Source organism: Doryrhamphus excisus, chromosome 15, assembly GCF_030265055.1.
Source record: "Doryrhamphus excisus isolate RoL2022-K1 chromosome 15, RoL_Dexc_1.0, whole genome shotgun sequence".
Lineage (NCBI taxonomy): Eukaryota > Metazoa > Chordata > Actinopteri > Syngnathiformes > Syngnathidae > Doryrhamphus > Doryrhamphus excisus.
The window spans coordinates 3161186-3182808 of record NC_080480.1 but is presented as its reverse complement, the minus strand read 5'-3'; the positions used below and the strand labels follow the sequence as shown (position 1 = coordinate 3182808).

At 40.6% G+C, this 21623-nt stretch overlaps 1 protein-coding gene across 5 annotated transcripts in view; it reads left to right on the top strand.

Moving 5' to 3' along the window:
* grin2aa (glutamate receptor, ionotropic, N-methyl D-aspartate 2A, a) overlaps positions 1-21623 on the top strand; it is a 178041-nt gene that overhangs the window by 109115 nt on the left and 47303 nt on the right. For all 5 annotated transcript variants that reach the window (XM_058050152.1, XM_058050151.1, XM_058050153.1 and 2 more), the window contains 2 exons: positions 7440-7868; positions 21048-21162. In XM_058050152.1, the coding sequence (XP_057906135.1) occupies positions 7440-7868; positions 21048-21162 (544 nt within the window). The remainder of the gene's footprint in view (positions 1-7439; positions 7869-21047; positions 21163-21623) is intronic.

Genomic DNA, 21623 nt, shown 5'->3' with positions numbered 1-21623 from the left:
CTACATTTTTTTGTATGCGACAAGACTTTTGTCCAAGCAAAATCTGACCTTTATGTCCTAATTAAATGATAAAACTCAATGAATGGTACAAAACTTTATTTTTATATAAAAAGCATAATCTAGAGGGCTTTGCCTTTCATATAAGTCATTCCTGATTCCAATTGAGCAACTACAAGTCAAGTTATTATTTGTTGTTCCTACAACTTGGATAAGCGACAAGACTTTTGTCAGGGACTGTATTTGAAAATATATAATAATATTTTAAATAATTTAATTAAATTTAATTTAATATTTTATTATATACGCGGGACCACATTTTGGACACCCCGATTTGTTTCACAGTTTGCGAATGTGTTTTCTGAAATGTGAATTATTTTTGCCTTTTGTTAATGTCTTTTCTGAAATGCTAATTTATTTAGCGTTTGGTTCATTTGTATTCTGAAATGTTAATTTGAGTAAGTTACTGTTTGAATGTAAATTTATTTTGCCTTTTGTTAATATGTTTTCTGAAATGTTAATGTCTTTGTTGTTTTGTTAATATGTCTTCTGCAATGTCAAACGTTCACTGTTTGTTTGTTTGTTTGTGACACTACACATTATATATATTTGTTGTATCATATATATTACTATTCAAATAATCAGTGTATGTTTCACAGACTCCTACATGAGATCAGTAAGAGTATGTATTTCCAGTGATATTACCCCCCCCCCCCACCCTGGTGTTGTACCTCATGTCGGCTCCCCGGCGTATACCAAAAACATCCGCGGCCAGCTCAGCCTTGACTCACTGAGCTGACTGGCCTATTTTATTTCCACTTCACATGATAGAAACCCTTTTGCTATTAAAGCCGTCTGCCCATGACCGAGTCCCGGTGAGGAGGTTGAACGGCGACACAGGAAATCGACATATAATTAAAAGCTACTCGAGCTAATTATTCCGTCTTTATGAAATGATCCGCTTTAATTAGGATATAAATATTGACATTTTTAGGCTAAATTTAATTACATGTGAACTCTCAGCTAAAAATAGTTCAATGTATGAACAGAACTGTGAGTATCGTTTACAGTTAGCCTTAAGGCACTAACTGAATTTTTACTTCATTATGAATAGTATTACTATCTGTAGAGTAGTACCTGAAATATTGCGGAATTTAATAATTATTATGTCTAATACATTTTTTTCTTAGTCAATTAATCTGAAGCTTGTTGTTTCAGTTAATCTACTAATCATTATGCCATAGACCAGGGGTCTCCAAAGTGTGGCCCAGGGGCCATTTGCGGCCGACGACTGTTATGTTATTGGCCTGCATCATGTTCTAAAAATATTCATTCATTCATTCATTCATTTTCTACCGCTTTATGCTTGTTAAAAGGAATTCAGTTCAAATTAACAAATGAGTTAATTGATCTCAGACCCAAAGTTGGATTCCTTTTTTGAGGTTTTAATATTATTAGAGCTCCCTTGACAATAAATAGCACCCCTATAGTCGCCTTTACACTTTCATTCATTCATTTTCTACCGCTTTTTCCTCACAAAGGGTGACATGGGTGCTGGAGCCTATCCCAGCTGTCTTCTTCAGGCGAGAGGCGGGGTACACCCTGGACTGGTCGCCAGCCAATCACAAGGCACATATAGACAAACAACCATTCACACTCACAGTTCTAAAAATATTATTTAACAAAAAAATTAAAAATCCCAGCAATAATTTAGAAAAAAATTATGTAGTAATTTAACATAAATCAAAATATTCAGAAAATTCAAATCTAACGAGAAAACTGCATTATTTTAGGAGAACAATTAAATATTATGCTAATTTTCCGACCCTTTGTATTGAGTTGTGGTCTCCTACAGAGCAGCTACACACAATAACCAGCACGGAAAACGTTTTAGATCTTCCAGAATCTGCACCTATTCCTTTCATATGTGCTTCCTGTCAAAATGCTCTGTTTTCATTTATTTCATGAGTGGGTTTTCTCCGGGTACTCCGGTTTCCTCCCACATTCCAAAAACATGCTAGGTTAATTAGCGACTCCAAATTGACCATAGGTATGAATGTGAGTGTGAATGGTTGTTTGTCTATATGTGCCCTGTGATTGGCTGGCCACCAGTACAGGCGACCTGAAGACAGCTGGGATAGGCTCCAGCATACCCATGACACTCATGAGGGTCAAGCGCTAGAAAATGAATGAATGAATGTGAACCTGGGAGGGCGCACAACAATGAATCTCGCACACAATAAAACTAAAATAAAGTAAAATTATTCCAACAACATGCATGCTAGGTTAATTAGCGACTCCAAATTGTCCATAGGTATGAATGTGAGTGTGAATGGTTGTTTGTCTATATGTGCCCTGTGATTGGCTGGCCACCAGTCCAGGGTGTACCCCGCCTCTTGCCCAGAAGACAGCTGGGATAGGCTCCAGCAGGATATGGGTAATGAACTTTAGCTGCTCTGCCATTGAGTTATTTGGAATTAGATTGGGAGTTCGTTGAACTTGCTTTTCGGACCCCGCCTCTCGCCCGAAGAAGACAGCTGGCATAGGCTCCAGCACCCCCGCGACCCTCGTGAGGATAAGTGCTAGAAAATGAATGAATTAATGAAAAGTGTAAAGACGGCTATAGGGGTGCTATTTCATGTCTAGGAAGCTCTAATAATGTTAAAAACCTCAAAAAAGGAATCCAACTTTTGGGTCTGAAATCAAAGTAATAAACACAAAATAGACAAAATAACACCAAAGAGAGCTTTTTTTTAAATCCATAGACCACCCACCCCTTTAAAAAACAAAACAAAAAGCTGAAGCATTCATTTGACTTTTGGCTAAATATTATGGGCTGCTGCGCGGTTAAGCGTTTGACTACAGCATCAGTCAAAATGACCTAGAGGTGTACGAAGGAGACGGCAAAAAAACTGCAGTACTACTAAAGCAAACTGTCATCCACATTCATTTCAAGACTGCCGCCTAAATCCTTAAGGGCTGCTGTGTTTGAAAGCAATACGGGTGTTGGGGGGGTAGAGTGGGGGGGTAAACACATTCAAGGCTAAACACTGAGAGCAGTAAGTCGGCAAGACTGTAAACAACCTCATTCGCCAGGGACATCGGCTGTGATGATGGATGAAATTAGAAAAATGGAGGATTATATAAAAAAAAAAAAAAGATACTACCGAAAAAAAAAAAAAAAAAAACACTTGGGTAAGTTTTTTTTGGGAAGTGAAGTGGGTAATTTGAGGAACACCTAATAGGGAGTCCTATTCACGTGTCCTCACCATATAGGTGCCGCATGAGCGAGGATGCAGCAGTGACGGTGACGGATGTCAATGCAGCACTTAGACATTCCTATGCACAGAAAGCCCCCCCCCCCCCCCCCCACCCCCCTGTGTTGCTGCAGGCACAAAAGCCGGCGTCAAGGACTTGATGCCGCTTTCCTCGGGCGCTTGTCTAATTTGCTGCTCCTCCATGCCGTAATTTTCCTGCCTTGCACGTGATTTTGCGCAAATGTGATGCAGGAGAGGGAATGTTTATGCTGATGAGGTGGAAAAAAGATGAATTTTGGTGTTCAAACCTGGGGTTATTTTTACCGTCGTGTGAATAAACCATAACGACTTGTGTTTAGTGATTTTTGTGAATTACAGTAAACCTCGGATATATCGGATTCAATTGTTCCCACTGGTTTTGTCCGATATAAGCAAAATCCGTTATATGCGTATACCGGAAAATGTCCGTTTTACGCATATATCGGATTTATATCCGGTATATGCGTAAATCGGATTTTATCCGTTATAAAAAGGCACTTCCTTGACTATGTTTCCAATGTACCTGGACGCGCAGGCAACGCTGCAAACGCTGCAAATGACGTCGTATAGCGGCCTGTCACGATTCGGCGAATCGGAGCGCCACGATGCGGCCATCCGATATATGCGAGGGAAATTTAATGGAAATGCATTGGAACGGGACTGGAGATTTTGTCCGAAATAGGCGAAATCCGTTATAAAAAATCCGATATATGCAATGAATTTTTATTGGAAATGCATTACAGAAAAATTGGTTCTTTTTTATCTGTCCGTTGTGAGCGAATTTCCGATATATCCGAGTCCGATATATCCGAGGTTTACTGTATATGCTTATTAAAAGGAATTCAGTTCAAATTAACAAATTACTTAATTGATCTCAGACCCAAAGTTGGATTCCTTTTTTGAGGTTTTAATATTATTAGAGCTCCCTTGACAATAAATAGCACCCCTATAGTCGCCTTTACACTTTCATTAGTTCATTTTCTACCGCTTTTTCCTCACAAAGGGTGACATGGGTCATGCTGGAGCCTATCCCAGCTGTCTTCTTTCGGGCGAGAGGCGGGGTCCGAAAAGCAAGTTCAACGAACTCCCAATCTAATTCCAAATAACTGAATGGCAGAGCAGCTGAAGTTAATTCATTCATTTTTACGCTTATCCTGCTGGAGCCTATCCCAGTTGTCTTCTGGGCGAGAGGCGGGGTACACCCTGGACTGGTGGCCAGCCAATCACAGGGCACATATAGACAAACAACCATTCACACTCACATTCATACCTATGGACAATTTGGAGTCGCTAATTAACCTAGCATGTTTTTGGAATGTGGGAGGAAACCGGAGTACCCGGAGAAAACCCACGCATGCACGGGGGGAGAACATGCAAACTCCACACAGAGATGGCCGAAGGCGGAATTGAACTCGAGTCCCCAGCAAAAGAGTTGTGTAATGTCATAAATAATGAATTATAGGAGTGTATAAGTGACTATAGGGGTGCTACATCATGTCTAGAGAGCTCTAATAATGTTAAAAAAAACACATTTAGAAGGTTCATTCATTCATTTTCTAGCGTTTTTCCTCATGAGGGTCGTGGGGGGTGCTGGAGCCTATCCCAGCTGTCTTCGGGCGAGAGGCGGGGTACACTCTGGACTGGTGGCCAGCCAATCACAGGGCACATATAGACAAACTCACATTCATACCTTCAAACTCCACACAGAGATGGCCGACGGGGGTGGGATTGAACTCGTTTTTTCTAGTGTTCAGTGTGAGGTCTGCGCGCTAACCACTCATCCACCGTGCAGCCCCATAACAAAAGATAAAATATATTGACAAGATAAAGACACGAGTTAGAAAACAAGGCAGATGAAAATGAGGACTTGCATTGGTGGTGCTATCCATGGTGCTGAAACATCAAGTTCCCATCTAATAAAATAGGGAATCTTCTTTTTTTAATTTTTTTTTTCATAGAAAATATATTAAATAGAAAATCTTTTTTTTATAGATATTGTTGCCAAAAAAAGTAGCACCCTTTTCTTACTTTTATCTCACATCTTCTTGTCTGTAGGCTAAAATGTGTCCCTCTAATTCCACGGTTTGCCACTCATTTGTTACACTTTGTGTTCTTTAATTAGAAAAATAATACTCATTTTCCTCCAATTTGCTTTTGGTGAATATTATCAGCCTGGACATTTTTTTTCTTTTTTTTTTAAGAGCCCAACGATGAGATAAGAAAGATAAATGATAGTATCGCTCTTATCTAGCGGAACTTTTAATGAACACTTGTTAACCTCTCGCTTGAGCTAAGTTGCTGGAGAGATGGATTTAAAAAGTGATTTTCCATGATACGAACTGATGCCGTGTCCTTGTTTTGAAGGAATGGCGTTGAGGAACAAAGCAGACCTCATTTAAACCCGATTCGGTTGGAAACTGATCAGACTCACTCAGGACGGATCTCATTCAGGATCTTAGATTTATTTATTATTAGGATATTACTTATTAATACTAGAAAATTCCCGCGGAAATTTTGATGGGCTTGCCACCTGTGCTGTGAACCTCGGGCCCAGTGTGCCAATGGCTACCATGCTAGCACCTAGCAAGAAAGCCTCAAGTACCGAAAAGGTTGATGCAGTCCCATAGTGTCCCCACATCTTGCCATGTGTCTATTTGCATTTAGACATGAGTAAATTAGCTTAAATGCTAACATGCTAACGGCTACCATGCTAGCACCTTGCAAGACAGCCTCAGGTCCCGAAAAGTTTGGGGCAGTCTCACAGTGTCCCCACATCATGCCATCTGTGTATTTGCCTTTAGACATGAGTAAATTAGCTAAAATGCTAACAATCACCATGCTAACACCTAGAAAGACAGCCTCAAGTCCAACAAGTGTCCAGGCAGTCCGATAGTTTCCCCACATCATACCATGTGTGTATTTGCCTTTATAAACAAGTAAATTAGCTAAAATGCTAACATGCTAGCAGTCATCATGCTCGCACCTAGCAAGAGGGCCTCAAGTTTAGAAAGTGCCAAGGTTGTCCTATAACCTCCCTACATCATGCCATGTGTGTATTTGCCTTTAGACATGAGTAAATTAGCTTTAATGCTAACATGCTAACGGTTACCATGCTAGCACCTTGCAAGACAGCCTCAGGTCCCGAAAAGTTTGGGGCAGTCTCACAGTGTCCCCACATCATGCCATGTGTGTATTTGCCTTTAGACATGAGTAAATTAGCTTTAATGCTAACATGCTAACGGTTACCATGCTAGCACCTTGCAAGACAGCCTCAGGTCCCGAAAAGTTTGGGGCAGTCTCACAGTGTCCCCACATCATGCCATGTGTGTATTTGCATTTAGACATGAGTAAATTAGCTTAAATGCTAACATGCTAACAATCACCATGCTAACACCTAGCAAGACAGCCTCAAGTCCAAAAAGTGTCCAGGCAGTCCGATAGTGTCCCCACATCACACCATGTGTGTATTTGCCTTTATATATGAGTAAATTAGCTAAAATGCTAACATGCTAACAGTCATCATGCTCGCACCTAGCAAGAGGGCCTCGAGTTTAGAAAGTGCCAAGGTTGTCCTATAACCTCCCTACATCATGCCATGTGTGTATTTGCCTTTAGACATGAGTAAATTAGCTTTAATGCTAACATGCTAATGGCTACCATGCTAGCACCTTGCAAGACAGCCTCAAGTCCAAAAAGTGTCCAGGCAGTCCGATAGTGTCCCCACATCATACCATGTGTGTATTTGCCTTTAGACATGAGTAAATTAGCTAAAATGCTAACATGCTAACAATCACCATGCTAACACCTAGCAAGACAGCCTCAAGTCCAAAAAGTGTCCAGGCAGTCCGATAGTGTCCCCACATCATACCATGTGTGTATTTGCCTTTATATATGAGTAAATTAGCTAAAATGCTAACATGCTAACAGTCATCATGCTCGCACCTAGCAAGAGGGCCTCAAGTTTAGAAAGTGCCAAGGTTGTCCTATAACCTCCCTACATCATGCCATGTGTCTATTTGCATTTAGACATGAGTAAATTAGCTTAAATGCTAACATGCTAGCAATTAGCATTTAGCCACAGAGAGAGTTGAGCCGTTAATCAGCTGTCTATGGGGAAATAACATTTCAATGTCGTCCTCTTTTCAGTTTTGTGGGCTGGGACCTGCAGAATATCATCACTCTGGATGCCGTGGAGGAAGACAGCAGGTCTCAGATCATGCTGAAGAAGGTCCAGTCACCGGTGGTGGTGCTCTACTGCTCCAAGGACGAGGCCGTCTACATCCTGGAGGAGGCTCGATCCCTGGGTCTCACCGGTTTCGGTTACATCTGGATCGTACCGTCTCTGACCACGGGCAACCCGGAAATAACACCCGAAGAGTTCCCGTCAGGAATGATATCGGTGTCGTATGATGACTGGGATTATCCGTTGGAAGCGCGTGTGCGCGACGGTCTGGGGATCATCACGTCGGCGGCCGCCGCCATGTTGGATGAGTACGGCGACATCCCCGAAGCCAGGACGTCTTGTTACGGTCAGATGGAAAAGACCAGCAAGCTGCCACCCAGTGCACTTCATAAGTAAGTGAAGGCCTAATGAGTCTGAATTCGGTTTTTTGTCTGTTCTCATTTATTGGGGTTCATTGGTTTCATTGTTTGTCTTCCAACCGGATAGTTGCTGGTTCGATCCTCAGTCCTTGTGTAAACTGCTCCACATATTTATTAGTACATTTCCGCAATCATTCGCCATTTTTGTAGGCTACTCTACATCTATCCATATGTAGGCCATCTGGACTTTTGTAACATTTTCCATAATTTAATTTCCCATAATTTAATATTTTCTGCCAAATTTGTACTATTAAAAATAAATAAAAATTGATGGGAATTAATTTAATATTTATGTAATATTCTTCTTGCGGGTACAGTGACATGGCCCAGATCATAGAGCGGTCGTCACCCAAAACAGTTGTTGCTGGTTCGATCCTCAGTCCTTATGTAAATCACTTACTATACAGTACATTTCAATAATCATCAATACATTTTTGTAGGCTAAGTACTCCCACATTTATCCATATGTAGGCTATCTGGACTTTTGTAACATTTTCCATAATTTAATTTCCCATAATTTAATATTTTCTGCCAAATTCGTCCTATTAAAAATAAATAAAAATTGGTGGAAATTCATTTAATATTTATGTAATATTCTTATTGGGGGAACAATGACATGGCCCAGGTCATAGAGCGGTCATCACCCAAAACGGTCATTGCTGGTTCGATCCTCAGTCCTTATGTAAATCACTTATATAGTACATTTCAATAATTATCAATACATTTTTGTAGGCTAAGTACTCCCACATTTATCCATATGTAGGCCATCTGGACTTTTGTAACATTTTCCATAATTTAATTTTCCATAATTTAATATTTTCTGCCAAATTCGTCCTATTAAAAATAAATAAAAATTGGTGGAAACTAGTTTTATATTTATGTAATATTTTTATTGCGGGCACGGTGACACAACCCAGGTCGTAGAGTGGTCATCACCCAAAACGGTCGTTGCTGGTTCGATCCTCAGTCCTTATGTAAATCACTTATACAGTACATTTCAATAATCATCAATACATTTTTGTAGGCTAAGTACTCCTGCATTTATCCATATTTGGACTTTTGGACTTTTGTAACATTTTCCATAATTTAATTTCCCATAATTTCATATTTTCTGCCAAATTCATTCTATTAAAAATGAATGGAAATTTCTGGAAATTAATTTAATATTTACGTAATATTCCTCTTGCGGGCACGGTGACAGGTCATAGAGTGGTCATCTCCCAACACGGTTGTTGCTGGTTCGATCCTCAGTCCTTGTGTAAATCACTTATACAGTACATTTCAATAATCTGGACATTTTACATAATTACATTTCCCATAATTTAATATTTTTTGCCAAATTTGTCCTATTAAAAATAAATAAAAATTGGTGGAAATTAATTTTAGATCCTTGCTGGTTCGATCCTCAATCCAAATAGAAATTGGTGGAAATTCATTTAATATTTATGTAATATTCTTATTGCGAGCACAGTGACACGTCCCAGGTCAGAACGGTCATCACCCAAAACGGTCCTTGCTGGTTCTATCCTCAGTCCTTATATAAATCACGTATACAGTACATTTCAATAATCATCAATCCATTTTTGTCGGCTAACTACTCCCACATTTATCCAAATGTAGCCCATCTGGATAGTTTCCATAATTTAATTTCCCATAATTCAATATTTTCTGCCACATTTTCCTATTAAAAATTCATAGAAGTTGGCGTTAATTAATATTTTATATTTAGCATCACATGGAGCATTCTGCTTATTGTGAGCCACGACGGCGGGGCTCGGGTCTTAGAGCGGTCATCTCCTAAGCTGTTGGTTGCTGGTTCAATCCTCAGTGTTCATGAAATCTGCAACATATTTGAAGAATTGACGTGATTGACATGATGTCATACCTTGTATTGCCCCTAGAGGGCATATTTGCTATAAGTTACAATAATGTACATGCAGTAGATTAGTAGTATATAGTGTGTAGTACTTTTTTTTTTCATTAAGTTGTTAGGTGCGCCTTACTCCCACAACAGTGTACTTCTTTTTACCTTTGACCTCTTTGCTAATTATAGAAGTTTTTACCGCGTTGAAATAGCATGCAGGAAGACGCAATAAGAGGACAGAGGAGCAAGAACCGGAGCTTAGAGCGAAGGAGGGAGAGTGGGAGTCGTAGACAGAAAAGAGGCCAATGAAAGAGGTGAATGAAAGTTGAGGAGTAAGTTTTTGTTTTTCGGCATTGGAGGCAAGGGAAAGCGGAGAAATGGAGACGGAAATGGAGGTTGGGGGGGTATGGGGAGTTGCAGTGGGATGCTGTGCTCCAAAAGTGAAGAGCTCCTTGATGAGTCCTTCTGTTCCTCCTCTCGTCTCACATCCACACTCGTCTGTGCCTCCTTCTCACCTTGTTCTCGCTCTGCAGCAGCCAGTGGGGGGAGATATTGTAGGTCTATTGCCAGCTCTGTCTGGCTTGCAATCTGGCATGGTACACACATAAACACACACACATATAAACACACACACATATACACACACACACACACACCTGGGACACCTCCTAATATTGCATTTTAAAGAGTCACACTTTTTTATTGCGGATAAATGGGAGAACATTCAAACTCAATCACAACACAAGCCGCTATTGTAAATGACTTTATTCCCAGCATGCTCCGCTGCCTCGGCTCGTGTGTCCCAGGTGATGGGGGGGGGCCACAGATGGCTTCGTCTGGGTGAGAGAACTCAACCAATAGACATGATTGGTCGAACCGAGGTCAGCGCCGCCGACCATTAAAGGTTGATAGACCATCAGTGGCCTGTGGGAGTGATATGCAAACACTGTCATCATTACCAGTATTACCAGTATTACCTTACACTACTGCAATAGTCCGTAATAATCATACTGATAAACATACTAACCATATTTAACCTTAATTTAAGAATGTAATGATCATATAAATATCAAATATTTAATGCATTGTCTTATTACAGATAGTTGCTGGTTCGATCCACAAGAAAAAAATTTCGTTGTTGCCCCCTATTGGTGGAAAAGTAGTTTAACATTTAACATTGTTTCTAATATTCTGTCTCCCAACCTGATGGTTGCTGGTTCGATCCATAAGAAAAAAAATCATTGTTGCCCCCTATTGGTGGAAAAGTTGTTTAACATTGTTTCTAATATTCTGTCTCCCAACGTGATGGTTGGTTATATTTGAGTGGAACCTTGGTTTGCCTCGTTAATTTGTTCTAAAAGATCCCGAAAATGAATCCAATCAAATTATATAATAATTCAAATAATTCAAATCCAATTAATTTGTTCCAGAAAACACGAAACAAACCCATTTTTATAGTTTTGCATTCATAAAACAATACAAAATTTACATTTTTGACACAATATTGAAGCAAGATCAACACGGGCACCACCTTCTTGTTTTGCCATGAGTTATTTCTTGAATTCAATAGTCTTTCTCAACTCAAATCTGTGCTTTTCTTTTAATCACGGCTGCAAAATAAACCAAAACGTAGCCAAATAAAGCTCCAGCATTTTGATAAAGAACACTATGAAATTCAGGAAATAACTCATGGCAAAACATGAAGGTGGTGTCTGTGTTAATCTTGCTGCCACAATCGCATTTCCAGTGAAGGTAAAATGGTTAAATTTTCATTTATTTCTGATTTAAAATAGTTTTATGACTATATACTATAATAATATATAATAATAATTATAACAAATAAATTACTATAATAATAATAATAATCAACGGTTGCTGGTTCGATCCTCAGTCTTAGATTTCAACATGGCTTTCAGCATACACATGCAATTTCTATGCTTGATCTAAATATAGACGTCATTATTGCTTATCACTTTCTTGAAAAATGTTTTTTTTGGGGGGGGGGGGCAGCAGCCCTAATTTAACTTCCACTTCCAATCATACTACCCCCCCTGAAGTGAAAATTACACTTCCGTTAATACTTGAAGACAAATGCCGATGCAGCAAAGAGCGAATGGTCACTGAAGCAATCATAGCGAATGACAAGTAGCGCTCGGGATAAAATATTCCGTGTGCATGGAAGAGGGGGGGAGGGGGGGGGTTGCCGCTGTGCGCTTGCATGCTTAAAAACAAGAGAAATGTCCCCTACCCCCTGAAGAGAATGTGCTGTCATGACAGATTTACAGTGGTCGCCTCACCTTGCTGGGGAGAACAATCTGCTTTCAAATACTTCAACACTTACTTGTCAGTGTGTGCACGTGATTGTGGGGGGGTGGTGGTGGGGGGGGGGGTAGGTGTGGTGCCTGGCTGCGTTCTGACAGGTAATTTCAGTCTGTAGCCCTGATCTATGAGGGTCCGACCTCACAGAACGTACACACACACTCAAACACACACACTGACAGTTATGTTTGACGTAGTGTAGCATAATCATACACACTCGACTTTGGGGGGGGGGGGGGGGGTAAAAAATATGCTATCAAATTTGATCAGGTAGCATCAAGGTTGAACAGGCTTTGTCAGCGGAAGTAGTAATTGCACTAAAACTATACAAAATATGTATTTTTATTGAGTAGCTTGTATTATTGAATCTAACACTAGCATCGTTTTTATATCCTTGTTAGACCCAGTTTGCAAAAATGTAGTTCCTTCTTTGAAAATCATCTGATTCATTTGAATTGTTTGTGAAATGCACAAAAATGTGTTTTAGGCTTTAGTTGTACGATATACGTACACTCCCGTTCAAAAGTTTCGGATCACTTCTGAATTTCTTTTGGGGTACACCCTGGACTGGTGGCCAGGCAATCACAAGGCACATATAGACAAACAACCATTCACACTCCCATTCATACCTATGGACAATTTGGAGTCGCTAATTAACCTAGCATGTTTTTTTTTTTGGAATGTGGGAGGAAACCGGAGTACCCGGAGAAAACCCACGCATGCACGGGGGAAACATGCAAACTCCACACAGAGGGTGGAATAGAACTCGGGTCTCCTAGCTGTGAGGCCTGCGCGCTAACCACTTGCCCACCGTGCAGTGTCCTTCTATGAAAATCATTCATTCATTTTCTACCGCTTATCCTCACAAGGGTCGCAGGGGTTACTGGAGCCTATCCCAGCTGTCTTCTGGGGTGAGAGGCGGGGTACACCCTGGACTGGTGGCCAGCCAATCACAGGGCACATATAGACAAACAACCATTCACACTCACATTCATACTTATGGACAATTTGGAGTTGCTAATTAACCTAGCATGTTTTTTTTTGGAATGTGGGAGGAAAGCCGGAGTACCCGGAGAAAACCCACGCATGCACGGGGAGAACATGCAAACTCCACACAGAGATGGCCGAGGGTGGAATTGAACTCGGATCTCCAGCAAAAGAGTTGTGTAATGTCATAAATAATGAATTATAGGAGTGTATAAGTGACTATAGGGGTGCTACCTCATGTCTAGAGAGCTCTAATAATGTTAAAAAAAACACATTTAGAAGGTTCATTCATTCATTCGCTTATCCTCACGAGGGTCGCGGGGGTGCTGGAGCCTATCCCAGCTGTCTTCGGGTCGAGAGGCGGGGCACACCCTGGACTGGTGGCCAGCCAATCACAGGGCACGGGGAGAACATGCAAACTCTACACAGAGAGGGTGGAATTGAACTCGGGTCTCCTAGCTGTGAGGCTTACGCGCTAACCACTTGACCACCATGCAGTGTCCTTCTTTGAAAATCATCTGATTAATTTTAATTGTTTATGAAATAGATAAAAATTTGTGTTTTTTTTTTGCAAGTGATCCCAAACTTTTAAGCAGGAGTGTACATCTGATTATTCATAATTATGACACGCTGACAATATTGTGTTATGGTTATAATAATTAATACAAGTGTACACAAATGACTGGAAATACACCTACAAATCAATCTTTTTCAGTTTCTCAAAAGTAGAGTTTATTCTTCCCTTTATTGTGTGTGACTGTGACTTATTTTATTGCTGCTTAACTTGCCTTGCAGGTAACAGAGTCTGAGAGAAAGGAAGAGAGGGGGGGGTACTGAATCCGTCTTAAATCAATAAATCATGAACAGCACGCCTGCGACCGTGTGCGAGTACGCAAAGGCTCATTATAGGAGGAAAAGCAGACACTTCTGTTTTCACTTGAAAGTAATGAGCTTGTTCTTAAGGGAATGAAGCATAGTGGTGATTTAGTTTTTTTTTTTTTTTACGAAAAAAAAAATGTTGTTTAATTCACGTTGAGCGGTAAGCTTCATTTTTGTTATTCATGCCAAAATATTGTGTGTTTTTTTTTGTGGGGTTTGTTTCTGTGTACGGTGGCTGCGCACGGCAATTAATTCATGCAGTTACTTGTCCCCGTGCATAACCTGAAGTGTCCTTGCCGGGTTGTTGGGTGAGCATCGCAATACGACGCAGCGGCGCGGTTGTAGGCTAAGCTGGAGGATGGAGCTTATTTATGGAAAAACATAAGACCGCATCCAAGACCCGCCGGGCTGTCCGCAGCAGCCATCAGCTTATAGGATTAATAAGAACTGTTGTGTTGTTTAACTCTCTGGTATATTTGAGTGGGACCTTGGTTTGCCTCGTTAATTTGTTCTAGAAGGTCCCAAAATTACTCCAAATGTATAAGAAATAATTCAAATCCAATTAATCAGTTCCAGAAATCCCCCCAAAACACGAAAAAAAACCCATTTTTATAGTTTTGCATGCAGAAAACAATACAAAATTAACATTTTTGACACAATATTGAAACAAGATCAACACGGACACCACCTTCCTGTTTTGCCATGAGTTATTTCTCAAATTCATTTGTGTTTCTCAACTCAAATCTGTGCTTTTCTTTTAATCACGGTTGCAAAATAAACCAAAACAGAGCCAAATAAAGCTCCAGCATTTTGATAAAGAAAGTGAGAAACTGTATGAAATTCAGGAAATAACTCATGGCAAAACCGGAAGGTGGTGTCTGTGTTAATCTTGCTGCCACAATCACATTTCCAGTCAAGGTAAAATGGTTAAATGTTCATTTATTTCTGATTTAAAATAGTTTTATGACTATATACTATAATAATATATAATAATAATTATAATTAATAAATTACTCTAATAACAATAATAATAATAATTCATTCATTCATTATCTACCGCTTATCCTCACAAGGGTCGCGGGGGTGCTGGAGCCTATCCCAGCTATTTGGGCGAGAGGCGGGGTACACCCTGGACTGGTCATAATAAAAAAAACTAATAATAATAATAATAATAATAATTATTATTATATAATAATATATCACCGCATATAATAATAATAATAATAATTATTATTATTATTATTATTATTATTGTTGTTTTTATTATTAATAATCATAATCATAATTCATAACAATAACAGCAATAATTATTATTATTAATAATAAAAGTAATAGTAATAATAATGATGATGATGACAATTATTATTATTATGATGATGATAATACTACTACTACTACTACTAATAATAATAATAATTATTATTGTCGTTGTTTTTATTATTAATAATCATAATTCATAACAATAACAACAATAATAATTATTAATAATAATAAAATTAATAGTAATAATAATGATAATGATGACAATTATTATCATAATAATAATAATAATAATAATAATAATAATAATAATAATAATAATAATAATAATAATAATAATAATAATAATAATAATAATAATTATAATAATAATTATTATTATTATTATTATTATTTGCTCGTGTCCCTTTTATCAAGAGCACTTTGTAAACAACAACAACAACAAATGATGAAAATGCAGCTACTTAAACCATGAAAAATGTTGGCTCAGTTTAAATGAAATACTTGGCGGCCCGGATGTGGCCCCCGGGCCGTAGTTTGCCCACCCCTGCCTGCTGTACGCTGACAATGCTATCTAACTGGCAGCTGTGAAGCTTTCTGACAGATAAAAGACCCGTCGGGTTAGCGAAGACGAAATAACGTCTGACATATTTTTGGGAGTTCAATCATCAAAAAAATGAGAACGAGCTCAATTCCCTCCGTACGCCACGTTAAATAATCCCTCATTAAACAAAGTGTATTTAACAAAGGTGCTCCGGTGTCCTTAAAAAAAAAAAAAAAAGATTTCCATCCCGGAGAATGACATTGACTCTCAGCTGCAGTGACACAAACACGCCAGGGACAGCGGGGAGGTGCGACCCCTGCTACGCTTTCAATGTCTTCACCTTGTGCAGTCGCTTCCTGTCACATTCGCCGCATGCCACCTGCAGCGCCACTCGTGTCAAATGACTCTCCTCCCTCAGGGTCCTTCTTTAAAGGACCTCAATCGGAGCTGTCATTGTTAGGACCATGCAACCATCTTGTCTGTGGAGCCTTGCTAAGCCATGCACCGTAATAAGGAGTATTATGGAGAGTTTTATGCATGTTCTTCTATGTGCTGCAGTGCAATCGTGACGTTGGATAAGTGTGTAGCACCCCGACCCCTTTAAAAAAAAAAAAAGAGGTCACAACAAAACAGAGGATATTTTTATCCCAACTCAGCTGAGGCTTCTCTTGTCATACTTTCGCTTCCTCCAGTTCCGTCTTCCTGACTTAATTTGTCCTCTCAATTCTTAGGGAGCCCATTCCCTACCTCTACCCCCCCACCCCCACCCCTTGTCTTCATTACCGTCTAATGAATACAGAGTTGATGGTGCTAATGGAGACCAGAAAGTGGTAAAAAAAAAAAAAAAGTGAAGAAACGTTGCATTGCAAATTGATGAGTTGGGCAAAGTTCATTTATGTCTGTATGCGTAGGGGTCTACAGTTCACTTTAAGGTCATTTTCAGGCCTCCACGTGTCCGTATCCTAGCAACACTCACGAACGGGTCCACCTGTTCAATGGGCGGTCGACCAAACTGCCCGACAAGCTGCCACAAAAACACACTGACACCAAATTCACTGTGATGGATGTACAGTAGATGTGGCTACTTTTACGTTTGTTTGGATTTTAATGAGGGGCGGCACGGTGGTCGAGTGGTTAGCACGTGGACCTCACAGCTAGGAGACCAGGGTTCAATTCCACCCTTGGCCATCTCTGTGTGGAGTTTGCATGTTCTCCCCGTGCATGCGTGGGTTTCCTCCCACATTCCAAAAACATGCTAGGTTAATTAGCAACTCCAAATTATCCATAGGTATGAATGTGAGTGTGAATGGTTGTTTGTCTATATGTGCCCTGTGATTGGTTGGCGACCAGTCCAGGGTGTACCCCGCCTCTCGCCCAAAGACAACTGGGATAGGCTCCAGCAACCCCCGCGACCCTCGTGAGGATAAGCGCTAGAAAATGAATGAATGAATGAGCTCTCCTCCTATTTTGTGTGGAAGTGGTAACGTTTTGGCTTCTTATTTTGTCTTTCCCCACCCTCGGTCATCTCTGTGTGGAGTTTGCATGTTCTCCCTGTGCATGCATGGGTTTTCTCCGGGTACTCTGGTTTCCTCCCACATTCCAAAAACATGCTAGGTTAATTAGCGACTCCAAATTGTCCATAGGTATGAATGTGAGTGTGAATGGTTGTTTGTCTATATGTGCCCTGTGATTGGTTGGCGACCAGTCCAGGGTGTACCCCGCCTCTCGCCCGAAGACAACTGGGATAGGCTCCAGCAACCCTGTGACCCTCGTGAGGAAAAGCGGTAGAAAATGAATGAATGAATGAGTTCTCCTCCTTTTTTGTGTGGAAGTGGTAACTTTTTGGCTTCTTATTTTGTCTTTCCCCACACTCGGTCGCCAATTAACCTAGCATGCATGTTGTTGGAATAATTTTACTTCATTTTAGTTTTATTGTGTGTGAGATTCATTGTTGTACCCCCCCCCCCCCCCCCCCAAGTGCACATTCATTCATTCATTTTCTATTGCTTATCCTCACGAGGGTCATGGGTATGCTGGAGCCTATCCCAGTTGTCTTCAGGTGAGAGGGGTACACTCTGGACAATTTGGAGTCGCCAATTAACCTAGCATGTTTTTGGAATGTGGAGTACCCGGAGAAAACCCACGCATGCACAGGGAGGACATGCAAACTCCACACAGAGATGCCCGAGCAAAGATTCGAACCCGGGTCTCCTAGTTATCACTAGAAACCAATTGAGTAATTTTGATAGCCTATGACTTACGGCCATTTTAAAAATAGCATTGCAAATCCTATTCCTGGCTCCAGCTTCCAATTTGGAGGTTTTAAAAAAAAAATTACCGAAATTTCGACGCGAGGCAGAAGTGATGTGGCACCGCGACACCACACAAACCCACAGCGGCTGTAATGAGTGACCCACATGGCAGGTTACATTAGCTAAGACGGAAGGCGATGGGAAGATATTCTTGGACGTACATAGCCTCCACATTAATCACGCTAGTCCTTCCTCACTTGGTCTCATCTGTCCGTGGTCATGTACCATGGCAAAGAGACACCCTGTGCCCCCCCCCCCCCCCCCCCTGTTCTCCTGCTGCTGTTCAGGACATGTAAACAGTCTTTAGAAAGTCACAGAGGACTGCTGAATGTATTTTATTAAATAAGTACAATTTTCTGTTTAGTAAGGGTGCCGTGATGCATATTCTAACAAAAGCGTGTAAATCTTGCCATTACGGTGCGCCTGTTCAGGACATGTAAACAGTCTTTGGAAAGTCACAGTGGACTGCTGAATGCATTTTATTAAATAAGTACAACTTTCTGTTTAGTATATTCTAACAAAAACTTTCTGTTTAGTATATTCTAACAAAAGCGTGGAAATCTTGCCATTACGGTGCGCCTGTTCAGGACATGTAAACAGTCTTTGGAAAGTCACAGAGGACTGCTGAATGCAATTTATTAAATAAGGACGACTTTCTGTTTAGGAAGGGTACTGTGATGCATATTCAAAACAAAAGGGTGTAAATCTTGCCATTACGGTGCGCCTGTTCAGGACATGTAAACAGTCTTTGGAAAGTCACAGTGGACTGCTGAATGCATTTGATTAAATAAGTACAACTTTCTGTTTAGTATATTCTAACAAAAACTTTCTGTTTAGTATATTCTAACAAAAGCGTGGAAATCTTGCCATTACGGTGCGCCTGTTCAGGACATGTAGACAGTCTTTGGAAAGTCACAGAGGACTACTGAATGCATTTTATTAAATAAGTACAACTTTCTGTTTAGTCAGGGTGCCGTGATGCATAATCTAACAAAAGCATGTAAATCTTGCCATTACGGTGCGCCTGTTCAGGACTTGTAAATAGTCTTTGGAAAGTCACAGAGGACTACTGAATGCATTTTATTAAATAAGTACAACTTTCTGTTTAGTAAGGGTGCTGTGATGCATATTCTAACTAAAGCGTGTAAATCTTGCCATTACGGTGTGCCTGTTCAGGACATGTAAACAGTCTTTGGAAAGTCACAGAGGACTGCTGAATGCATTTTCTTAAATAAGTACAACTTTCTGTTTAGTAAGGGTGCCGTGATGCATATTCTAACAAAAGCGTAGAAATCTTGCCATTACGGTGCGCCTGTTCAGGACATGTAAACAGTCTTTCGAAAGTCACAAAGGACTGCTGAATGCATTTTATTAAATAAGGACGACTTTCTGTTTAGGAAGGGTACTGTGATGCATATTCTAACAAAAGAGTGTAAATCTTACCATTACGGTGCACCTGGATTAAATAAAAAAACAACCAAAAAACATCTTAATACATGTGCCAACTGGCTCAAAGGAGATTTAAGGGGTTGAGGGAGGGGTTCCGGATGAAAATAAAATAATTCCAGCAACCCTTGCGAGCATCATTAAGCTGTCTGATTGGACTCCAGACGCGTAGAATCAAATGATGTGCGACAGAAGCAGAAAGAGCGCTGCCGAAATCAATATCAGCACCCGGGACGCTCTTTCAGGTGACAGCCTGTTCTGCACTTATCAGCAGCGGCACCATCAATCACATGTAAACACACACACACACATACACACACACATAGTCCCTGTCCTGTCATTTCTCCATATTTACAATATATGCTGCCGGGTAGATGATTAAATCAGTCCTTTGTATTCATGTTTCAGGACTACCCAAAAGGGTTTTGAGTTCACATGTTACATATAGTACGTTCATATAGTACGCCAGATTGTCTCCCAACCTGATGGCTGCTGGTTCGATCGTCGGTCCCCGTGTAATCTTTGACAAGAATTTTTCATTTTTATATTCAAAACAAGGCTGCACGGTGATCGAGTGGTTAGCGCGCAGACCTCACAGCGAGGAGACCCGAGTTCAATCCCACCCTCGTTGGAGTTTGCATGTTCTCCCCGTGCATGCGTGGGTTTTTTTTCCGGGTACTCCGGTTTCCTCCCACATTCCAAAAACATGCTAGGTTAATTAGCGACTCCAAATTGTCCATAGGTATGAATGTGAGTGTGAATGGTTGTTTGTCTATATGTGCCCTGTGATTGGCTGGCCACCAGTCCAGGTTGTACCCCGCCTCTCGCCCGAAAAAGACAGCTGGGATAGGCTCCAGCACCCCCTATGTGTAGGTTATTGTGTGTAGTGTTATGATTAGAATTATTTCACAATCACTATATCTACTATATTGGATAATAAAAAATGGTTAGCGCGCAGGCCTCACAACTAGCAGACCCGAGTTCGATTCCACTCATGCCATCTCTGTGTTTTCTCCGGGTACTCCGGTTTCCTCCCACATTCCAAAAACATGCTAGGTTAATTAGCGACTCCAAATTGTCCATAGGTATGAATGTGAGTGTGAATGGTTGTTTGTCTATATGTGCCCTGTGATTGGCTGGCCACCAGTCCAGGGTGTACCCCTGCTTCTCACCCGAAGAAGACAGCTGGGATAGGCTCCAGCTCCCCCCGCAACCCTGGTGAGGATATGGGGTAGAAAATGAATGAATAAAAAGTGTAAAGACGGCTATAGGGGTGCTATTTCATGTCTAGGGGTCTCTAACAATGTTATATAGAAATAAGGAATCCAAAACGAAACACAAGTCGTTATCGTATCGGGGAGAACATGCAAACTCCACACAGATAGCCGAGGGTGGGATTGAACTCGGGGCTACTAGCTGTGAGGCCGGCGCGCTAACCACTCGAACACCGTGCAGCCTTGTTTTGAATATAAAAATGAAATTTCATTTTAACATGAGCTTTACTTCCATTATTTGCTAAAGTATGCTAACATCTGTCGTAGGTACATGATGAATGTGACATGGGAAGGCAGAGACTTGTCCTTCACAGAAGATGGATACCAAGAGCATCCCAAGCTGGTGGTGATTGTTCTCAACAAGGAGAGAGAGTGGGAGAAGGTAGGACTTGAATTTTATTTATGTAATAAAACTAATATTTGTAGTTATCACTCAGTAATTTCGATTTTTTTTTTTTGCTCGATTTCCTCGATTTCTCGTCATGTTTCACTTGTCATTGTTTCTCTTCATCATTGCTGTGTTTCTTGTATAAGCAGATACCATCTCCTTCTATCAGCCACCTTCAGAAAGCGCATGGAAAAAGGCATCGCATCGGCCATGTTTGATTGACAAGTAATCTCAAAGCGATTGCAGGAGAAAAGAAACGCAACAAAAACGCCACGAGCGTTCACGATTGAAAGGGCTACCATTGTTATTTAGCCGCAGTTAGCTTAGTTCGGTCAAAGAGCTTGTTTGCTATCAAGCCGATGGATTTTTTTTAACTAGTTAAGGTGAGATAGACGCCCCCTAATCAATTCCCGACTTTGTAATGGCCTTTAAATGGCTTCCATGTATCTTCATAC